This window comes from Nycticebus coucang, chromosome 9 (assembly GCF_027406575.1).
Source record: "Nycticebus coucang isolate mNycCou1 chromosome 9, mNycCou1.pri, whole genome shotgun sequence".
In the NCBI taxonomy this organism is placed as follows: domain Eukaryota; kingdom Metazoa; phylum Chordata; class Mammalia; order Primates; family Lorisidae; genus Nycticebus; species Nycticebus coucang.
In genome coordinates this window covers 58,419,728-58,440,215 of record NC_069788.1, presented here as the reverse complement: position 1 = coordinate 58,440,215, position 20,488 = coordinate 58,419,728, and the positions used below count along the sequence as shown (strand labels likewise).

Below are 20,488 nucleotides of genomic sequence, written 5' to 3'. Positions count from 1 at the left end.
AATCCACCCACCTCAGTCTCCTAGAGTGCTAGGATTATAGGCATGAGCCACCGCACCAGGCCTAATGCTGGACTATTAAATGAGTTCCTTTATCATCTGTCTTTGAAATAGTTTCCGTATAATTGATTTTACTCTTTCTTAAATGTTTGATAGAATTCACCATGATGCTTTCTGGGCATGGTTTTGTTTTAGCGGCAAGACTTTAAACTTGAAATTTGTGTAATCTGTACTATTCTATTCAGATTTCGTGTCCTCTTGAGTCCTTTTCTATAATTTACATCTTTCAGAGAATTTGTCCATTTTATCTATGTTGTGAAATGTTGAGGATAAATTTGTTCATAATATCCACTTAAGTAGCCTTTTAACGATGATAGCGTCTGTAGTGGTGTCTTCATGCCTTAAGTTGGTCATTAGTATCTTCCTTTCTCAATTCAGTGTAGCTAGTACTTTGGAAATTATATTGATTTGTTTTTAAAGCTACACATTTTATTTTGATTGATTTTCCTCTATTTTTCTATTTCACTAATTTCTTTTATTGTTTTGTTTCTTTGTCTTACTTTGGCTTTGATTTATTCCTCTATGTTAGTTTTTTGAGATGTAAGCTTAGATTTTTCAATGTATATCCTTTTGATAGACATTTAAATCTATACATTTCTCTTTAAGCACCGTTTTAGCTGTATATTATATATTTAGGTAAGTATGATTTCATTTCCATCAGTTCAAGATAGTTTTCTCCCCTGCCTACCGCAGTTTACTTTTCCTAAAAATAATTGTCTTAGAATATATCTTTTTAGAATAAAAAGAGTTTTAGTCATGTGTTTTGTTTATTCTAATAATTTTGATGAGTCCATGTCTTTGCAGATCTTTTTTTTTTCTTTTGACTTATATAGCGTGTGAATTAGTCTTATTTTATTCACGTGTGAAATTTGGATCTCCTAATTTATTGATCGAAAGAATGAAGTAAAATCATCTTTGTTCATATTTTTGCCAGTGAAAATCTTGAGGTGAATTAAAGCACATTTTAAGTAATATTTTAAACGTTCAAAGTGTAGGATGCGTGTATTTTTACTCAAGGTAAAATAATTAACTTTTAAAATATTTATAGCTTTCTTAAATCCTAGCCTAAGGCCAGCAAATAGTTTGTATGGTCTTTACATGTCCCTGATAGATCTTCATACGTGATCGTATCACTGCTTCTGACAAGGTCAGATGTATCACTGGAATCTTTCTTATCCCATTCTTAAGTGAGTTAATAAAGTCACTTACCAGTAAATACTATAAAACAGAGGAAAATAATGAGTCAACAGCTCCCTGTTATTTAAGCGAACTGAACATTGTCATTGTTATCTTTCTCTCAGAATTATTTTCTAAAACTAGTAGAGAGACACAAATATAGAAAGTTTTTAAAATTTAAGAGCACATATTACTTAGAAATTATATACATTACACTCACAGCTTCAATAAATTTGTGGAAATGATCATTAAAAAAATTAGTATTTTGAAAAGTCATGGTATCTCAAAAACAGCATTTACTCAGAACTAGCATCTTAAATATTTGGATTAATATTCTATTTTGCACCCTTTATAATTTACTCTTAGCCACTTAAATCGTATGCTATCACTTTAGAATTTGACTTCTTTGATTTAGACTGAGGAGAATTATTTGCTAGGCAAATTAACAGTGTAAGTGAGATTTCAGTTGGTTCACCTAAGGAGCCAAATTATTTTCAAGAATGTAAGTAGCATCATTTGCATGTGTAAAATTAATGTATAGATGAGCCTCATCTAACATTAAGTGCGATCTCTACTTTAAAACATTTTATAAGCAATCAGTTTGTATTCTTACATACTTTGAAATCTACTGAACTGCTTTTACTTTTAAATATTTTCTTTTTTGAGACAGAGTCTCACTTTGTCACTCTTTGGTAGAGTGCTGTAGTGTCACAGCTCACAACAACCTCCAACTCTTAGGCTTAAGTGATTCTCTTGCCTCAGCCTCCCGAGTAGCTGGGACTACAGGCACCCGCCACAACGCCCGGCTATTTTGTTGCTATTGTCACTGCTGTTTTTAGCTGGCCAGGGCCAGGTTCATACCCGCCACCCTCAGTATATGGAGCCGGCGCCCTACCCACTGAGCCACAGGTGCCGCCCTTACTTTTAAATATTGACTAGAATAAGTCACCAACTCATAGTGGCCTACCTCCTGATCAGTCAACTTGTTAAGTACATTATCAGATATATCCATGCATGGAACATCTCCTCCCTTAACATGTATTATGACTTTTTAAAAGGTTTGTCTTTTCTTTTTCACTGTGGGCCTGAAGGCCAATGTAAGCAGGTGTTACATAATACTGAGCTCAACCATCATGGATCAAAGAAGGATGGGAGGAAAATCTGTAAGGTACTTTCCTTTGGGAATACCCCCTAATCTAGTGCCAAATTCATTCCAATTTATAGCTTAGGACAATAACTTTTGTTTTTGCGGTATTTTGCAGGTAGTTTATTTTCTTAGATTTATTTGTTTAATTTCCTAGGGCAGATTGGCTTTTGTCTGTCATTATTTGCTGTTATCATTACTTTTATTTTTAGTTGTGAATTTCTCTTGTTCAGGAGTAGTTAAAAAGCAAGTATAAAACTAGCCAATTGAAAATCATTCACATAATTTTTGTTTCACATGCTTTAGTTTGTCTAGAAAAATGGTCTCTTTCTATAGATTACTATAAAAGTATATGATATTTATGACTTTTCAAATATAATTGTGATAATTACCCTTACAGAAGAAAAATGTATAATTTTTTACCAAATGTACTATTTTATTTCATCTCTTCTTCTATTTATTATCACAGAAGAAAGTACCAGGCCTTGGAATTTATCTTAATAAACAAAGTTCAGCCAAATTAATAACTAGATGAGAACAGGTAGAAATCAGGAATAAAGTATTTCTAAGATAAATTTGTCGTACTTCTTTCACACAGGCATTAAACTAGTATGCATACAAAGTATGGAAAGCTATTGTTTTATGAAGCTGTTTCTATTAGGAATCCAATTATTTAAATTTGCTCATTGGTACATCTCTTGTTCTCTCTTAATCCCCAAAATATCTCACTTACCTTAAGTAAAATGTTTTATTCGTCCATATACAACTGCATTTAGGTAATAGGAATATTGATGTAGGTATTCAATGATTTGAAGTGTTTGGAGCATTTTCCTTGTTCCTCATGTGTTCAGAATAATACTGAATTTTTTTTTTAATATTGTGAATGTTCTTTTATTGTTATACTCTTTTTTTTTTTTACTTTTTTTTATTTATTTATTTTTTTATTAAATCATAACTGTATACAATGATATGATTATGGGGCATCATACACTCACTTCATAAACCATTTGACACATTTTTATCACAGTGGTTAACATAGCCTTTCCGGCGTTATCTCAGTTACTGTGCCAAAACATTTACATTCTACATTTACCAATTTTCGCAAATATCCCTGTAATATGCACCACAGGTGTGATCCCACCGATTCCCCTCCCTCTACCCACCCACCCCCCTTTCCCACTTCCCCCTATTGTTAAGTTGTAGCTGGGTTATAGCTTTCATGTGAGAGTCCCAAATTAGTTTCATAGTAGGGCTGTGTACATTGGGTATTTTTTCTTCCATTCTTGGGATACTTTACTAAGAAGAATATGTTCCAGCTCCATCCATGTAAACATGAAAGAGGTAAAGTCTCCATCTTTCTTTAAGGCTGCATAGTATTCCATGGTATACATATACCACAATTTATTAATCCATTCGTGGATCGATGGGCACTTGGGCTTTTTCCATGACTTAGCTATTATGAATTGGGCTGCAATAAACATTCTGGTACAAATATCTTTGTTATGTTGTGATTTTTGGTCTTCTGGGTATATGCCCAGCAGAGGAATTACAGGATTGAATGGCAGATCTATTTTTAGATCTCTGAGTGTTCTCCATATATCTTTCCAAAAGGAATGTATTAATTTGCATTCCCACCAGCAGTGCAGAAGTGTTCCCTTTTCTCCGCATCCACGCCAACATCTCTGGTCTTGAGATTTTGTGATATAGGCTAGTCTCATTGGAGTTAGATGATATCTCAAAGTAGTTTTGATTTGCATTTCTCTGATGATTAAAGATGATGAGCATTTTTTCATATGTCTGAAGGCCGTGCGCCTGTCTTCTTCAGAGAAGTTTCTCTTCAAATCCCTTGCCCAGCCTGCGATGGGATCCCTTGTTTTTTTCTTGCTGATGCGTTTGAGTTCTCTGTGGATTCTGGTTATTAAACCTTTGTCAGAGTTATACCCTGCAAATATCTTCTCCCATTCTGAGGGCTGTCTGCTTGCTCTGCTTACTGTGTTCTTAGCTGTGCAGAAGCTTTTTAGTTTGATCAAGTCCCAGTAGTGTATTTTTGAAGCTGCTTCAATTGCCCGGGGGGTTCTCCTCATGAAATACTCACCCAGACCAATTTCTTCAAGGGTTTTCCCTGCATTCTCCTCTAGTATTTTTATAGTTTCATGTCTTAAGTTTAAATCTTTAATCCAATGAGAGTCTATCTTAGTTAATGGTGAAAGGTGTGGGTCCAATTTCAGTCTTCTGCAGGTTGCCAGCCAGTTCGCCCAGCACCATTTGTTAAATAGGGAATCTTTTCCCCACTGAATGTTTTTAATTGGCTTGTCAAAAATCAAATAGCAGTAAGTAGCTGAATTCATCTCTTGGTTCTCTATTCTATTCCAGATATCTACTTCTCTGTTTTTGTGCCAATACCATGCTGTTTTGATCACTATCGATTTGTAGTAAAGTCTGAGGTCTGGTAGTGTGATTCCTCCTGTTTTGTTTTTATTTCTGAGTAATGTGTTGGCTATTCGAGGTTTTTTCTGATTCCATATAAAAGGAAGTAATGTTTTTTCAAGATCTTTAAAATATGACAGTGGAGCTTTAATAGGGAGTGCGTTGAAATTATATATTGCTTTGGGTAGTATGGACATTTTGATAATGTTGATTCTTCCTAGCCATGAGCATGGTATGATTTTCCATTTGTTAACATTTTCAGCTATTTCTTTTCTTAGAGTTTCATAGTTCTCTTTATAGAGATCTTTCACGTCTTTTGTTAGGTAAATTCCCAAATATTTCATCTTCTTTGGCACTACTGTGAATGGGATAGAGTCCTTAACTGCTTTTTCAATTTGACTGTTGTTGGTGTATATAAAGGCTACCGATTTATGAATGTTGATTTTGTAACCTGAGACGTTGCTGTATTCCTTGATCACTTCTAGGAGTTTTGTAGTAGAGTCCCTAGTGTTTTCCAGATACACAATCATATCATCTGCGAAGAGCGAAAGTTTGATCTCTTCTGACCCTATATGGATACCCTTGATCGCCTTTTCTTCCCTAATTGCGGTGGCTAAAACTTCCATTACAATGTTGAAAAGCAATGGAGACAATGGGCAGCCTTGTCTGGTTCCTGATCTGAGTGGAAATGATTCCAATTTAACTCCATTCAATATGATATTGGCTGTGGGTTTGCTGTAGATAGCCTCTATCAGTTTAAGAAAAGTCCCTTCTAGACCAATTTTCTTGAGTGTTCTGATCATGAAGGGATGCTGGATATTATCAAAAGCTTTTTCTGCATCAATTGAGAGAATCATATGGTCTTTGTTTTTTAAGTTGTTTATGTGCTGAATTACATTTATAGATTTACGTATATTGAACCAGCCTTGAGACCCTGGGATAAAACCAACTTGGTCATGATGTATAATTTGTTTGATGTGTTGTTGGATTCTGTTTGTTAGGATCTTGTTGAATATTTTTGCATCTATATTCATTAGTGATATTGGTCTATAATTTTCTTTTCTTGTTGAGTCTTTTCCTGGTTTGGGGATCAGGGTGATATTTGCTTCATAGAACGTGTTGGGTAGTCTTCCTTCTTTTTCTACATTTTGGAACAGGTTGAGTAATATAGGTACTAATTCCTCTTTAAAGGTTTGGTAGAATTCTGACGTGAAACCATCTGGTCCCGGGCTTTTCTTTTTAGGGAGGTTTTGTATAGTTGATGCTATTTCTGAACTTGATATGGGTCTGTTCAACATTTCCACTTGATTCTGGTTAAGTCTTGGAAGGTGGCGTGCTTCCAAGTATCGGTCTATTTCCTTCAGATTTTCGTATTTCTGAGAATAAAGTTTCTTGTAATATTCATTAAGGATTTTTTGGATTTCTGATGAGTCTGTGGTTATTTCGTCTTTGTTGTTTCTGATTGATGATATTAGAGATTTTACTCTTTTTTTCCTGATTAGGTTGGCCAGAGGTTTATCTATTTTATTGACCTTTTCAAAAAACCAGCTTTTTGATTTATTGATCTGTTGTATTATTCTTTTGTTTTCAATTTCATTTAATTCTGCTCTAATTTTGGTTATTTCTTTTCTTCTACTGGGTTTGGGGTTGGAATGTTCTTCCTTTTCCAGTTGCGTGAGATGTCCCATTAAGTTGTTAACTTCCTCTCTTTCCGTTCTCTTGAGGAAGGCTTGCAGTGCTATAAATTTCCCTCTTAGAACTGCCTTTGCAGTGTCCCAGAGGTTCTGATAGCTTGTGTCTTCATTGTCATTTTGTTCCAAAAAATTGGTGATTTCTTTCTTAATCTCATCTCTGACCCAGCTATCATTCAGCATAAGGTTATTTAACTTCCATGTTTTTGTATGGGTATGCAGATTCCTGTTGTTACTCTATTCAAGTTTTATTCCATGATGGTCCGAGAAGATGCATGGAATAATTTCTATTCCTTTAAATTTACTGAGGTTAGACTTGTGACCTAAAATGTGATCAATTTTGGAGTAAGTTCCGTGGGCTGATGAGAAGTATGTGTATTCAGTTTTGTTGGGATGAAATGTTCTGTAGATGTCTGCTAAATCTAAATATTGGATGGTTAGGTTTAAATCTAAGATTTCTTTGCTCAGCTTCTTTCTGGAGGATCGATCCAACACTGCCAAGGGAGTGTTGAAATCTCCAACGATTATGGAGCTGGAGGAAATCAAGTTACTCATGTCTGTTAGAGTTTCTCTTATAAATTGAGGTGCATTCTGGTTGGGTGCATAGATATTAATAATTGAGATCTCGTCATATTGAGTATTACCCTTAACAAATATGAAGTGACCATTCTTGTCCTTCCTTACTTTTGATGGTTTAAAGCCTACTGTATCTGCAAATAAAATTGCAACACCTGCTTTTTTCTGATTACCATTTGCCTGAAATATGGATGACCATCCTTTCACCCTGAGTCTGTATTTGTCTTTTAAGTTGAGATGTGACTCTTGTATGCAACAAATATCTGGCTTGAGTTTTTGTATCCAGTCAGCTAACCTATGCCTCTTTAGAGGACAGTTTAAGCCATTCACATTGATGGAGAGTATTGATAAGTCTGGTGGAATTTTGGGTATCGAGTTTTTCAAAGGTCCAGTGGACATTTTTAATCCTTTCGCCAGTGTGGAAGTTGGAGTTTGATCCGAAGTTTCTGAGTGAGTTTACTTTTGTGGTATAGGATTGGATTGGTCATTGTGGAGGATAGGTCTGAGAACATCCTGAAGAGCTGGTTTACTTATGGCAAATTTTTTCAACATATGAATGTCATTGAAGTATTTAATTTCTCCATCATAGATGAAACTCAGTTTAGCTGGATACAAGATCCTGGGTTGAAAGTTTTTTTGCTTTAGGAGATTAAAAGTTGATGACCAGCCTCTTCTTGCTTGAAAAGTTTCAGCAGAGAGATCTGCAGTTATTCTAATATTCTTACCTTTGTACGTTATAGTTTTCTTTCGCCGGGCTGCTTTGAGAATCTTCTCTTTCATGTTAACTTTAGTGAAGCTAATTATGATATGTCTGGGAGATGGCTTATTGGGGTTGAATCGTGCTGGGGTTCTGAAGCTGTCTGCTATCTGAATTTCAGATTCTCTAGGCATGTCTGGAAAATTTTCTTTCATAATTTCATGTAGAAGGGCCTCTGTGTCCTTGGCAGCCACTTCATCATTCTCCAAAATTCCTATAACCCTTATGTTGTTTTTTTTTCGAATTATCTGAGAGCTCTCTGAGTGAGTGATCCGTTTTTGCTCTCCATTTCTCTTCCTCTTTGAGAGATTGGGAGCGTTCGAAGACTTTATCTTCAATGTCAGAAATCCTTTCTTCTGCTTGCTCCATTCTGTTACTGAGGGATTCTACTGTATTTTTCATATCTTTGAGGGCTGTAAGTTCTTGTTTCAGTGTGTCTAAGTCTTTGGTGGTTTTGTCTTTAAATTCGTTAAATTCTTGAGACAATTTTTGAATTTCTCCTCGAATTCCTAATTCCATTTTATTAATCTTGTCTGCAAACCAAATTCTGAATTCGACTTCTGACATCTCAGCCAGTTGTTTATGAATGGGATCTTCAATCACATCTGCCGTATCTTTTCTTGGGGGGGTTGATCTATTCTGGTTATTCATGTTACCAGAGTTTTTCCGCTGATTCCGCCCCATGGTTTACTCCCTTTGGTTTTTCCCCTGGGGTTTTATCGAGGGCCCGTACAGTGTTGTGGCCTGAGAAACTGGGGCCCTGTCTGGTGTGGTGGAGCAAAGTGGTTCTGTCTTGTTTTCAGCTGGTTTCTGTTCGATCCTATTGCAACTTCTACTCTGGCTTGAAGTCTCAGCTTTTGTTTGCGTCCTTGTGATCACAACTTGCCTCAGCGGTGTTGATGTGCATTCTTCAGCCTTCTCTCTTGGTGAGGCTCAAGTCCACCAGGATACTTACTAAATTCCTGTCCCTTAACTCTCCTTCTGGACGGGAGCCTTTGTTGAAAGCTGGCTTCAGTCCGCCATCTTGTCTCCCACCCCCTATTGTTATACTCTTAAAGTACAATAGGATGTTGTAGCATACTTTGGGGAGAAATTGACCACAGAAAAATGATTTCTAGAATTCCAAATTAAGCTGCTTAATCACATCTATGATGAAAGCATTTAGTGCTTTCTTTTTAAATGTGAGAGGACAGCAAGAATTAGTACTGATCGGTGGAAAGTCTCAGCCATGGGTAAGAGGAACCAAAATTGACAACAGCAGTGAGCAGAAGAAAAGTTGCAGAAACTTTAATTGATATCCCCAGATGAATAAGAACAGTTGTACATCTCTAAAACAAAAACAAGATTCTGTAAAAAGGGAGATTGGAGAAAGAGTAAGAGTTCTGAGAAGTTTAAACTGTAATGTTGAATTAAATTGTTTTCAATAGAAGAGTTGGAAGATACACTCAAGTAAATTTACTAGAAAATAAAACAAAAGGACAAAGAAGGAAAATAAGTGAAAAAAAGCTGAGAAGGTCAATCCAGTAGTTTCAACTTTCAAAGGAGAGGAATCTCTGACAGCGGAAAATTATGTAAGAAATTATTTAAGAAGATTTTCTAGATCTAAAGACCATGAGTCTCCAAATTGTATCTTGTACAAAGATTTGAAAATCCCCCCCATCTTGACTCAGTGCCTATAGTTCAGCAGTTAGAGCGCTAGTGACGTGCACCAGGGCTGGTGAGTTCGAACCCAGTCCGGGCCTGCTAAGCAACAACAACAACAACAAAATAAAATAGCTAGACATTGTGGCAGGCATCAGTAGTCCTAGGTGCAAGGGAGGCTGAGGCAAGAGAATCTCTTGAGCCCAAGAGTTTGAGGTTGCTGTGAGCTATGATGCCACGGCCCTCTACCGAGGGTGACATAGTAAAACTCTGTCTCAAAAAAATAAATAAATGAATAAAGACCCCAATCCAAAGCAAATCGACATTAAATTTTAAAGCATTGAGAATGAAGTAATATCCTAAAACCTTTCAAAAATAGAGTCATGTGTGCTCATGTAAAGAAACATATCCCTGTGAATCTGGACACCTTTTCACAATTTAGCCCTAAAAAAAAAAAAAGAGAGCAGTGCAAAATCCTGATGGATAATACTTTCAACTTGAAGTGCTATACACAACCTTACTATCATCTGTGAGGGTTAAAACATGTTCAGACCTGTTAGGACGACAACAACAAAATGTCCCTGGTACTCTTTTTGATGAATCTTCTGAAAGCACACTCCAGAAGAATGAGGGAGTCAATCAAGAAGACAGGATCCAGGAAAAAGGGATACCAAGGAGTTGTAGCTGCAATTTCTGTCTGTGTCAGGTTCGTGATGTCAGGGTTCAAAGAATGAAACCATTGACCATGCCAGTAAGCAAAAGAACAGAGTGTACTGAAATATGAAGGAGACAGATAAGCGGAGGAGGGGGAGCAGAACCTCCACTGCCAGAGTGGGAACGCAAGTGGGAAGCCCAGCTGGGCCTCCTGTCTAGGGGTTTATATGCTGCATTTGCTATCCTGTGGGCAGGGAGGTTGGAGAATATAGGTCTGGGACATGTCTCAATGGCCAGGGACCTGTAGACAGAAAATAATCCTAAAATCAGGGAAGGAATGTGGTCCTTGCCCCAGGTGAGACAGTAGGATGTGTGCTCCCTAACCCAGGAGGGACCTGCCAGATGAGGTACCAATCAGGCTGCTTTTTTTGTGTGACCTTGCTTGAGACTAGAGAGAGGTTTGGGGTGGGGGTGGGTGGGAAGGTCTGTGATGAGACTAATTTCCAAGCTGATCCAGGCCTAGAAAATGGGATCCCTAGCCAGCTCTGCATGGGAGAACCCTGCATCAAAGCTACATTCAAGGATGGCAGCCAGTTCCTTGTAAAAGCAATAGACACTTGGAGAAAGGAGTGGCATTTCTAGGGGAAAAGCGACTAGTGAATTACATAACAGATTGACTATCTAGAAAATAGTATCGGTTTTTGATAAATCTGATGTAGCTTCTGGAAAACAGTAACATAGGTACATAGAATTAAGCAAAATTTTTAAAAAGAGGTAATTGTTAACTCCACAATAGATTGACTATCTAGAAAATAGTATCAGTTTTTGATAAATCTGATGTAGCTTCTGGAAAACAGTAACATAGGTACATAGAATTAAGCAAAATTTTTAAAAAGAGGTAATTGTTAACTCTAGGAAAAAGTAAACGTTGTAGAAAAATCAAACTTTATAACAGTGTGCCAGTTGGCTCTGCAGTGAGCATTATATTCTCAATTTTACCGGTGGAAGTAGTATGTTATTAATTTAACGGAAGTTGTTCAGTGATTATTTTGGGGGAGGGTAGAGATGGAGTATTTTAAGAACTAAAGCCTCCTTACCATAATAGTCAGTTACTATTGCCTAAAAATCCGTATATCTAGAAACAGAATAAACATCTATTTTTAAATGTGGAAGAAAGAACAAAGAAACATTTAAAAGAATTAATAATGAATGTTTCTGGGAATAGCAAGGGGCCACTGTTTCTCATTTTAACTTTTAGTGTTTAGGGTTCTTTTAAACTATTTGAAGTGTCCCTTTCCTAAAAATAAATTCTGATTACCCAAAAAAAAAAAAAAAAAGATATTAAAAATGTCAGGGAAATAGAATAATTATGGCTTGTAGTAAACTTTATGCATTTTTGTCTCATTATTTTCTAGAGTTCCTGGAATAACTATTGCTACAGATATTATCTGTGGTTTTCCTGGAGAAACAGATCAGGATTTTCAAGAAACAGTGAAACTTGTTGAAGAATACAAATTCCCAAGCCTCTTTATTAACCAGTTTTACCCGAGACCAGGAACTCCTGCTGCAAAAATAGAACAAGTTCCAGCACAAGTGGTAAGACATTTTCCTTATAAGGTATTGTTTTTTTGCCAGTAGGTACAAAAATGCAGATGTTTTGCCTACCTTCACACAACTTGTGGTATAACCCCTTAAGTTACCGAATACAGGGAGATTTCCAAGTTGGGGTCAGGATGAGTTAAATCACCTTAGGTAACTAAAACATAATCACAGTTTTCTTCTTTGGAAGAGTGAGATTTAGATGACTTTGAGAAAGATTTTTTTTTTTTTGGTAGATCCCAGGCTAGTGTTGAACTCCTGGCCTCAAGCAATCCTCCCACCTAGGCCTCCGAAAGTGCTGGGATTATATATAGGTGTGAGGAACTATACCTGAGCAAAATTTTTAACTAATGTCTAATATTTATCAATGTGTAAAAGATGTTTCAAAATAAGGCAACATTTAAATATTTGTGAGCAAATGAAGCTTTATATTTACCCTACTTCTAAAAGAACGTGTTACTTATTGGCGGTCTTGTGGTTTTCCTACTTACTTCTCCATGGGATAAATTTGATGCTATGTATCTTTCTACCTATCTGATTTTTGTTCAGGTGTGTGTTGCTTTCACAATGAGCCTCCATTTAATTTTATCCTTTCATATTCATAGATAGATTAGAATAAGATGTCTCAAAATTAATGTAAGTTTGAGATCCAATAAAAGTCAACTGTTGTCCAACATGCCCCAGAAAGTAATGGTCTCAAAACCAATATTTTAGTTTCTAGATTCATTGGCTGAATATGAGAACATGTAAAATAAACCTTAAGGGGAAATAGAATTTTCTAATTGAAAATGTTCTATTGTTTCTAAAAAGTAAAAACAATATATATATATATTTTATATATATATGTATATATATTTATACACACACGTACCCTACTATTAACTTTCCTCAAATTTTTCATGAATAAATATGAAAACGAATAACTCAGGGCTTACTGTTGTTTTTCCATTATGCCATATGTGCCTATTAAACACAACATACACTGTGATATGTATTTTTCAAGTCTGTTTTTCCCAAACCCAAAAGTAAATATCATAAAGCCAAAGTGAATAGCATTCTTTGTTTTGCAAAAAAAAATAAATTGTTTTAATTGTATAAGTTTCTGGCAGTGTAAGAGTTAGAAGATATTTTGCAGATAGACCATTTAATTTTCTTCCTAACTTAATCAATGAGAAAAACAGATTATAACACCACAGATAATTAACTTTTCACAAACATAAAAAGAACTCAAATTAATTCATCCTCTTTTATATCCAAAGTATATATTATTGAGATACAGCTTTCATACAACAAAAGTCACTCTTTAGGGGATACAGTTGTATGAATTTTGGCAAATGCATACAGTAATGTAACCCACTGTGTCGCAGTCAAGATAGAGAACACTTCTGTCAGCCACCTGCAATTTCTTCTTACCCCTTTACCGTCATCTGCTCTTTACACCTCCAGGTCCTGGCAACTACTAATGTATTTACTGTTTTCATAGTTGGAGCCATTCCTTTTTAAAACTCTACTTCTTTAACAAAAAAAGGTTTTTCCGTTACAATGTGCTTTATAAAAACGTATATTGGCTGAGCATTTTCATAAAGTGAGTACCTCTGTGTAACTACCAGTCAGATGAAGAAATAGAACGGTGCCACAGAGGTCCCTGTCACGACCTCCACTGACCCCCTCTTACTCCCCAAAGGAAACGACTGTCCCTCATTCTAACACTATACAAGTTTTGCTTGTTTTTAAACTTGATATGAATGGAGGAAGGACTTACCTATGTTCTAATGTTGAAATATTGGAAGTTTGTTTTGTATGGTTTGGTTTTGCTTAACATTATGTTGGTAAACTGTATGCCTTTAAATTAGTAACCGCAGTTCTTTTCTTTTCATTGCTGCATAGTGTCCCACAGCATGTGTACATCAGTTTATCCATCCTGTTGTTGAAGGGGAGTTGGGTATTTTCAGCATCCCCACATTAATATTGCAACGAATGCACCTGTCAACGTTCTTGTTTTTACCATTGTCCCAGTCATGTGTAAACCTTTCCACTGGGTGGTTAGCTAGGAGTGCATTGCAAGCTGTACACAGTGAAATTGATCTGCTTTACTAGATATTGCCACATAGTCTTTCCAAACAGTAGAGTAAATTTACAGTCCCAACAGCAAGGTATAAAAATGCCAAAAGCTTTATATCCTTGCCAGCACTTAGCATTGTTATGTCTTTGGCAGTAGCCATTCTGATAGGAATGTAATATAATTCTATTTGAACTATAATATATTCTATTTTAACTAATGATATTGAGCACCTTTTATTGTATAGTGGCAATTTGGATATCCTTTCTCATGAAGTACCTGTTCAAATGTTTTGCCCATTTGTCTGGTAGCTTATGAGTTTAATTTTTCCCACCCCCTGCTTTATATTTAAAAATAAAGTATTTAAGTATTTTAGATATAAATTCTTGAAAGGTTGTAGTAATATCTTCCATTCGATAACCTTTCTTTTCATGATGTCTTTTGAAGAACAAACATTCCTAATTTTACTATAATAGAACTTACCAGTATTTTCCTTTTTGTGCTAGGACTTTTTGTGTGCTGTTTAAGGAATATTTACCTTTTCCACACCAGTATGAAGATACCCATAAATACACTGTTACAGAAATTTTACCACTTTTGCCTTTTACCTTTAGATCTAAAATCAACTACAACTTATTTTTAACTATGAGGTGTATTTGGGGTGGGGATAAGTTCAAGGGTCTTTGGGGGTTTTTTCCCCATGAAAATATCCATTTGAGTCAGTGCCCTTCACTGAAAGTCTCATTTTTTACAGGTCCCCTTTTGCCCCAGTGAGGTGTCTGTACAGTGTGGGTCTGGCTCTGACTTCGTTCTGTTCTTTGGTCTGCTGCTCCTTCTGATGGTCGATTACCGTCGTTTTATAATAAGTCTTGATATGGGCAATATAAGTATTTCAGCTGTTTTCTTCTTGAAAATTGTCCTAAATATTCTCACTCCTCTGTTTTTCTTAATTTGTCAAGTTTCACCCAAAAATTATGCAAGAATTTCTCTTAAGGTCATGTTGATCCTGTAGATTATTTGGGGGGCAGAGGGGTTATTGACTTTGTACTAATATGAAATTTTCTGTCCATTTTCATCTTCTCTAACTTTTATCAACAACACTTTATTTTCTGTTTACAAGGCTTTGCATATCATTTACTAAATGTATTCTTATGCATGTGTTCCCTTTGATACAATTAGAATGGTTGATTTTTATTTTTTCATTGCCACTACTTGGAAATGTGATTGTATTTAAATATACTTATCTTTATATAATTCACTTATTCTAATAACTCTTCTTTCTGTAGGTTTTCTTTTAGATTTTCTGTGTATACAGTCATGACACCTGATAGTTACAGTCTTTTTCCCTTGCCAATCCTCATAACTTCTGTTTCCTTTTCATGAGTTTTAGTGCTGGCTAAAACTTCCAATACACTGTAATTGAGCATCTTTGTCTTTTTACTAACTCAAGGGAAGAGTTTTCAGAAGTTTACCTTTTATTGTAAAAGTTAGCTATAGTTTTATAAACATGAAAATTCTTTTCTATTTCAAAGTTGCGCAGTTTGTGAGTATGTATTAATCATGAATATAGAATGGAATTAAATTTTGTCATAGGCTTTCTCTTCATCCATTGAAATAATGATATGGTTGGATATTTTTTCAAGTCTGTTAATATAATCAATTACATTGAATGATTTTCAAATGTTAAATCAAACTTGCATTTCTGGAATAAACTTTACATATTACTGTTGAAACAGTATATCTGTTGCTTTGATAATACTTTGTGAAGAAATTATACATCTTTGTTCATGAGAGAGCTGTAGTTTTCCTAAAATGTCTTCTTAATTTTGGTATCAGAGTAATACTTGTCTCACAGAATGAATTGGGAAATATTCCTTCCTCAACATTGTTCTGGAAGAGTTTGTATAGAATTAGTATTGTTTCTTCCTTAATACCTGATGGAATTACCTACCGTGGTACACAGAATTCTTACGTTATGCCCCAAATTCCTTTATTGCCTTCTCAACCCCTTCTACACCCTCCATGACCCTGGGACCATGAATTTGTTTTTTGTCTACCTGTGGTGGCTTGGTTCTGTTTTGTTGAATCATCGCTTTTCTTGAAGGTTTTACAGCTGAGCAATTTTCTCAGCCTGATCTTACCTCTAGTATGTCGAGAGTTCAGCAGCCTCTTTTAATTTTGTACTGTTTCTTTCAGTCTACACTTGCAGTGGGCGTTTTTAGGTTTGGGTTTGTTTGTTTCTGCAGTTTTCCCTAGAATTTTGTGGGTCTTTCCTGGGTTTTCACTGGAATTTATTCCATTAGATAAAAAAGCTGATCTGTAGGGAAGGATCCCAGCTCTACCTGGCCTCCTGCTGGGAGGGCTTTTCTTTGTGTTCATCCTGCTTGGAATTCTTAGTGCTTTTTTACTGTGCCCTCATCTTTTTTGAAGTTTGGAAACCTCAGGCATTCGTTCTTCAGATCATCTCTTCTACTTTATTCTACCTCATCTTTCTGTGATTTCAGTTTTCGTGTTAGGTATCTTATGCTCCCCATTATCTAATATACGCTTTTCTATATTTTGCGTGGCCCCTGGGCAGCCAGCGCTAGTGTCACCTGGGAGGCTGCTAGAAATGGCTGATTCTCAGGACCCCCCAGACCTGTTCAGGCATCACCTGCATCTCCAGGTGTGGAGTACTGTTCCACTACATTAAAGGTGGTGAAGTGCTGTTCTAGTTCACTAATTTTTTTCTACATTTGTTTTCAATCCACTGTCAAACCACCTGTAGAATTTCTAATTTTAGTTAATTTATTTTTTACTTCTAGAATTCCGTTTTGATTTTTTCACAGATTTCAATGTTCTAGTTAAATTCTTCATATTATTCTTTGTAATTTTTGAACATATTACTCAATTAACTTAAAGTCCATTTGAAATTTTCTAATATCCGGATCTCTTGTTGGTTTGTCTCTGCTATCTTTTTTGTTTTTGTTTATCTTGATTCTCAACATGTCTCCTCCCTCCCTGTACCGGGCAATTTTTTATTAAATGATGATCATTTAGGCGGGTGCTGTGGCTCACACCTGTAATCCCAGCACTCTGGGAGGCTGAGGCAGGTGTATTGCCCTGAGCTCACAGTCACAGACCAGCCTGAGCCAGAGCGAGACCCCGTCTCTAAAAATTGCCAGGCATTGTGGTGGGCACCTATAGTTCCAGCTACTCAGGACGCTGAGACAAGAGACTCAATTGCTTGAGCCCAAGAGTTTCAGACTGCTGTGAGCTATGACACTACTACAGCACTCTACTGAGGGTGACAAAGTGAGACTCTGACTAAAAAAATTAAAAAATATGTTTTTTTAAATGATCACTGTTTATTTAAAAAACAAAACAAATCCCTATGGTTTCTACAGGGAATAGTTAATTTTGCTTTTGCAAGATGAGAAGGTAAAGACTAATTATTACTATCTATTTGAAACTGGTTTTTGAAATTACTTCCCACCCTTTCTGAAGATTGGTTTATTTCTGGCTTGTTCTTACTTATCCGGTGCATTCACTGGTATGGTGTTAAGTGTTGAACAATTGACTCTCAGGAGGACGGATTCTAATTAGTAGTGTCTGGCAATTCCCGTAGTGTAAATACTTCCACTGTTGCCAGTTTCAAGCTACCGGTGAGCCATCACTGAACATGGAATTGAATGGAAGAGCTAGACGCACACAGCTAGCTCTTGTGAGCTGCTGCAAGCTGGATCTGACACACCACCAGCTGAAGCTCTTCTGGGGCCACAGCTGAATTCTGGGGTTGCTTTTCTTCATGGCAGACCTTCATCTCTAGTTTTTGCTTCCCTAAGCTCTTGAGAATGCATCAGGCATTCTCAGCCTCGCTGCTTTTGCTTGCCGGCTCATCCCGCAGCTACTACTCAACAAATTTTTACATGCCTAGTCGGGAAGTCACTAAATACTGAGCTGAGGAGAGAAGAGAGGACCCTGTGGGCTCTGCTCCTCTCTAGAATCTCCATGCCTCAGGTCCTCACTGCCTTGGTTGCTTTTTGATGTTCAAATAGTACATATTGTACATTTTATTCACCTTTCCTAATTGTTCTTGGCAAGAACATTGGTCAGATACAAGCTAGTTTGCCTTAGCCAGAAGCAGAACTTATTGCATAAGATCAGCTTTCAAATGCCTTTTTAAAAAATCTTGTCTTTTATCTTCTAAACATAGCCCCAGAGCGTCTTGCTCACATTTTTATACTTCAGTTACCCAGTTCTTTCACAGCAATAATATTTTTGTTTTAGTTTATGTTTTAAAGCAGTTTTAGGTTCAAAGCAACATTGAGCAGAAAGTACGTAGTGTTCTCACGCGTTCCCTGCCCACACGTGTGCACAGCCTCCCTTACTGTCAACGTCCCCCCCCAGAGTGGTACCTTTTTTACAATCAATGAACCTACATTGACATATTATTTTCCTTCAAAATCCATAGTTGACCTTAGGCTCATCCTTGGTGGTGTGCATTCTGTGGGTTTTGACAAATGTGTACTGACATGTATACTCCATTATGGTGTCATCAGAATAGCCCCTCTGCCCTTAAAATCCTCTCTGCTGGGCGGCGCCTGTGGCTCAGCAGGTAGGGCGCCGGTCCCATATGCCGGAGGTGGTGGGTTCAAACCCAGCCCCGGCCAAATTAAAAAAAAAAAAAAAAAAAAATTAAAATCCTCTCTGCTCACCCTTCTCCTAGCCCCTGGAAGCCACTGATAGTTTTACTGTGTCTAAAGTTGCTTTTTCCAGAATGTCATATACTAGGCGTGCCAAAAAAGTGTATACACATTTTAAGACATGGTATCTATATATTACTTTGTGTTCATCATAATCAGAAGCATGTGGACGTTGACGGTAACCACTTTGAGCACTTCTTATAATTGTGGAAGTTAAACATGGCTTGTATTCATCTTTTGTCATTGGTATATAGTGAGTATTACAATTTTAATACTTTTTTTTCCTGTCTTAAAATATTTACACTTTTTTTAGGCACCCTCTGTATTTGGGAAATACAGTATACAGCCTTTTCAGATTGGCTTTGTAACATGCATTTGGGATTCCTTTGTGTCTTTTCCTAGCTTAGTATCTGATTTCATTTGAATGCTGAGTAACCTCCATTGTCCGGACATACTACAGCTTCTTTATCCATTCACCTACTGAAGGACATCTTGATTGCTTCCAAGTTATATCATGTGTGAATAAAGCTACTATAAACACCAATGTGTAGGTTTTAGTGTGCACATTAGTTTTCAGCTCACAGCAAGGAGGGTGGTTGCTGGATTGTATGGGAAGAGCATTGTTTAGCTCTGTAAAAACCAGTCATGCTCTCTGTCTTCTAATGTGGCTTTGTTGCAGGAAGACGAGGCCCAACAGAGAGAATGAGCACCCCAACACCATGTTTATAAGAGGAAGGGCTTTATTCACCACCCGGGAGCTTACGGCATAGAAGAATTCCAAATAGCCGCACTCCCCAACTGGCTTGGTCTTTCCCTTTTTATCGACAGTCAAAAAGTTCCACCCCTGGGCGGCGCCTGTGGCTCAGTGAGCAGGGCGCCGGCCCCATATACCGAGGGTGGTGGGTTCAAACCCAGCCCCAGCCAAACTGCAACAAAAAAATAGCCGGGCGTTGTGGCGGGCGCCTGTAGTCCCAGCTACTCGGGAGGCTGAGGCAGGAGAATCGCCTAAGCCCAGGAGTTGCTGTGTGACGCCACAGCACTCTACCGAGGGCAATAAAGTGAAACTCTGTCTCTACAAAAAAAAAAAAAGTTCCACCCCACAGGTACCCTTCTCATTGGCCAGTTTGAATCAAGCGGGAGATGCTATTCCACCCCCTACAGAACTACAGGATTTCACAGAACTTGGAAATTTCCAAGTTCCAGGAAGTTAAGTTTACAAATTCCCAAGAGCTGAGTCACCATGGAGAGGACCCTGCAGGTGTATCCTTGTGATCTCCTTGAGAAGACCTGTTCTCGTGGACCTCACCCTTCTCAGGTATCATCTCTCAGCTGCACCATTCTGTACTCCCCAGCCGTGAATGGGTTCCATTGCTCTGCATCCTCACCAGCATTTGGTGGTGTTGGCGGTTCATATTTTGGCCATTGTCATAGGTTTGTAATGGCATCTGATTATAGTTTTAATTTGTTGTTTGTTGTTCACAAAGACATACGAAGTTGAGTATCTCCTCATTTGCTTATTTGCCATCTGTGTATTTTGTTTGGTGAGCTGTCTGTTCAGGTCTGTTGCCTATTCTCTAATGGTGTTGTTCCTTTTCTTATTTTGGAGTTTTAAGAGTTTTTTTATATACTCTGGATTACAGTCCTTTATTAGATGTGTTTTGCAAATACTTTCTCCCAACCTGTGGCTTGATTCTTTCTCATTCTTGTGAAACAGAATCGCTTTTATTATTTAGCACTTGTTAGAAAATCATCAACTTTCTACTGTACTTCAGTCTGAAACACTAACCTTAGGTTCAGGGTTGTCCCAGGCCATTGATTTTACCATTCTCAGTTACACTGCTTTGTTCTCAAGAGCCAATATTTTGGGATTCTCCATCATTATTCTCCCTCTCACACAGCTTTCTCTTTATTAAACTTCTCTGTGTTAGTTTCCTAGAATTGCTGTAACAAAGCACCGCACACTGGGGTGGGGTCAGGGAGAGTTAAAACAACAGAAATTCATTGTCTTACATATAGTTCTAG

At 37.0% G+C, this 20,488-nt stretch overlaps 1 protein-coding gene across 3 annotated transcripts in view; it reads left to right on the top strand.

Moving 5' to 3' along the window:
- CDKAL1 (CDK5 regulatory subunit associated protein 1 like 1) overlaps positions 1 to 20,488 on the top strand; it is a 704,761-nt gene that overhangs the window by 521,355 nt on the left and 162,918 nt on the right. For all 3 annotated transcript variants that reach the window (XM_053601908.1, XM_053601906.1, XM_053601907.1), the window contains one exon: positions 11,539 to 11,719. In XM_053601908.1, the coding sequence (XP_053457883.1) occupies positions 11,539 to 11,719 (181 nt within the window). The remainder of the gene's footprint in view (positions 1 to 11,538; positions 11,720 to 20,488) is intronic.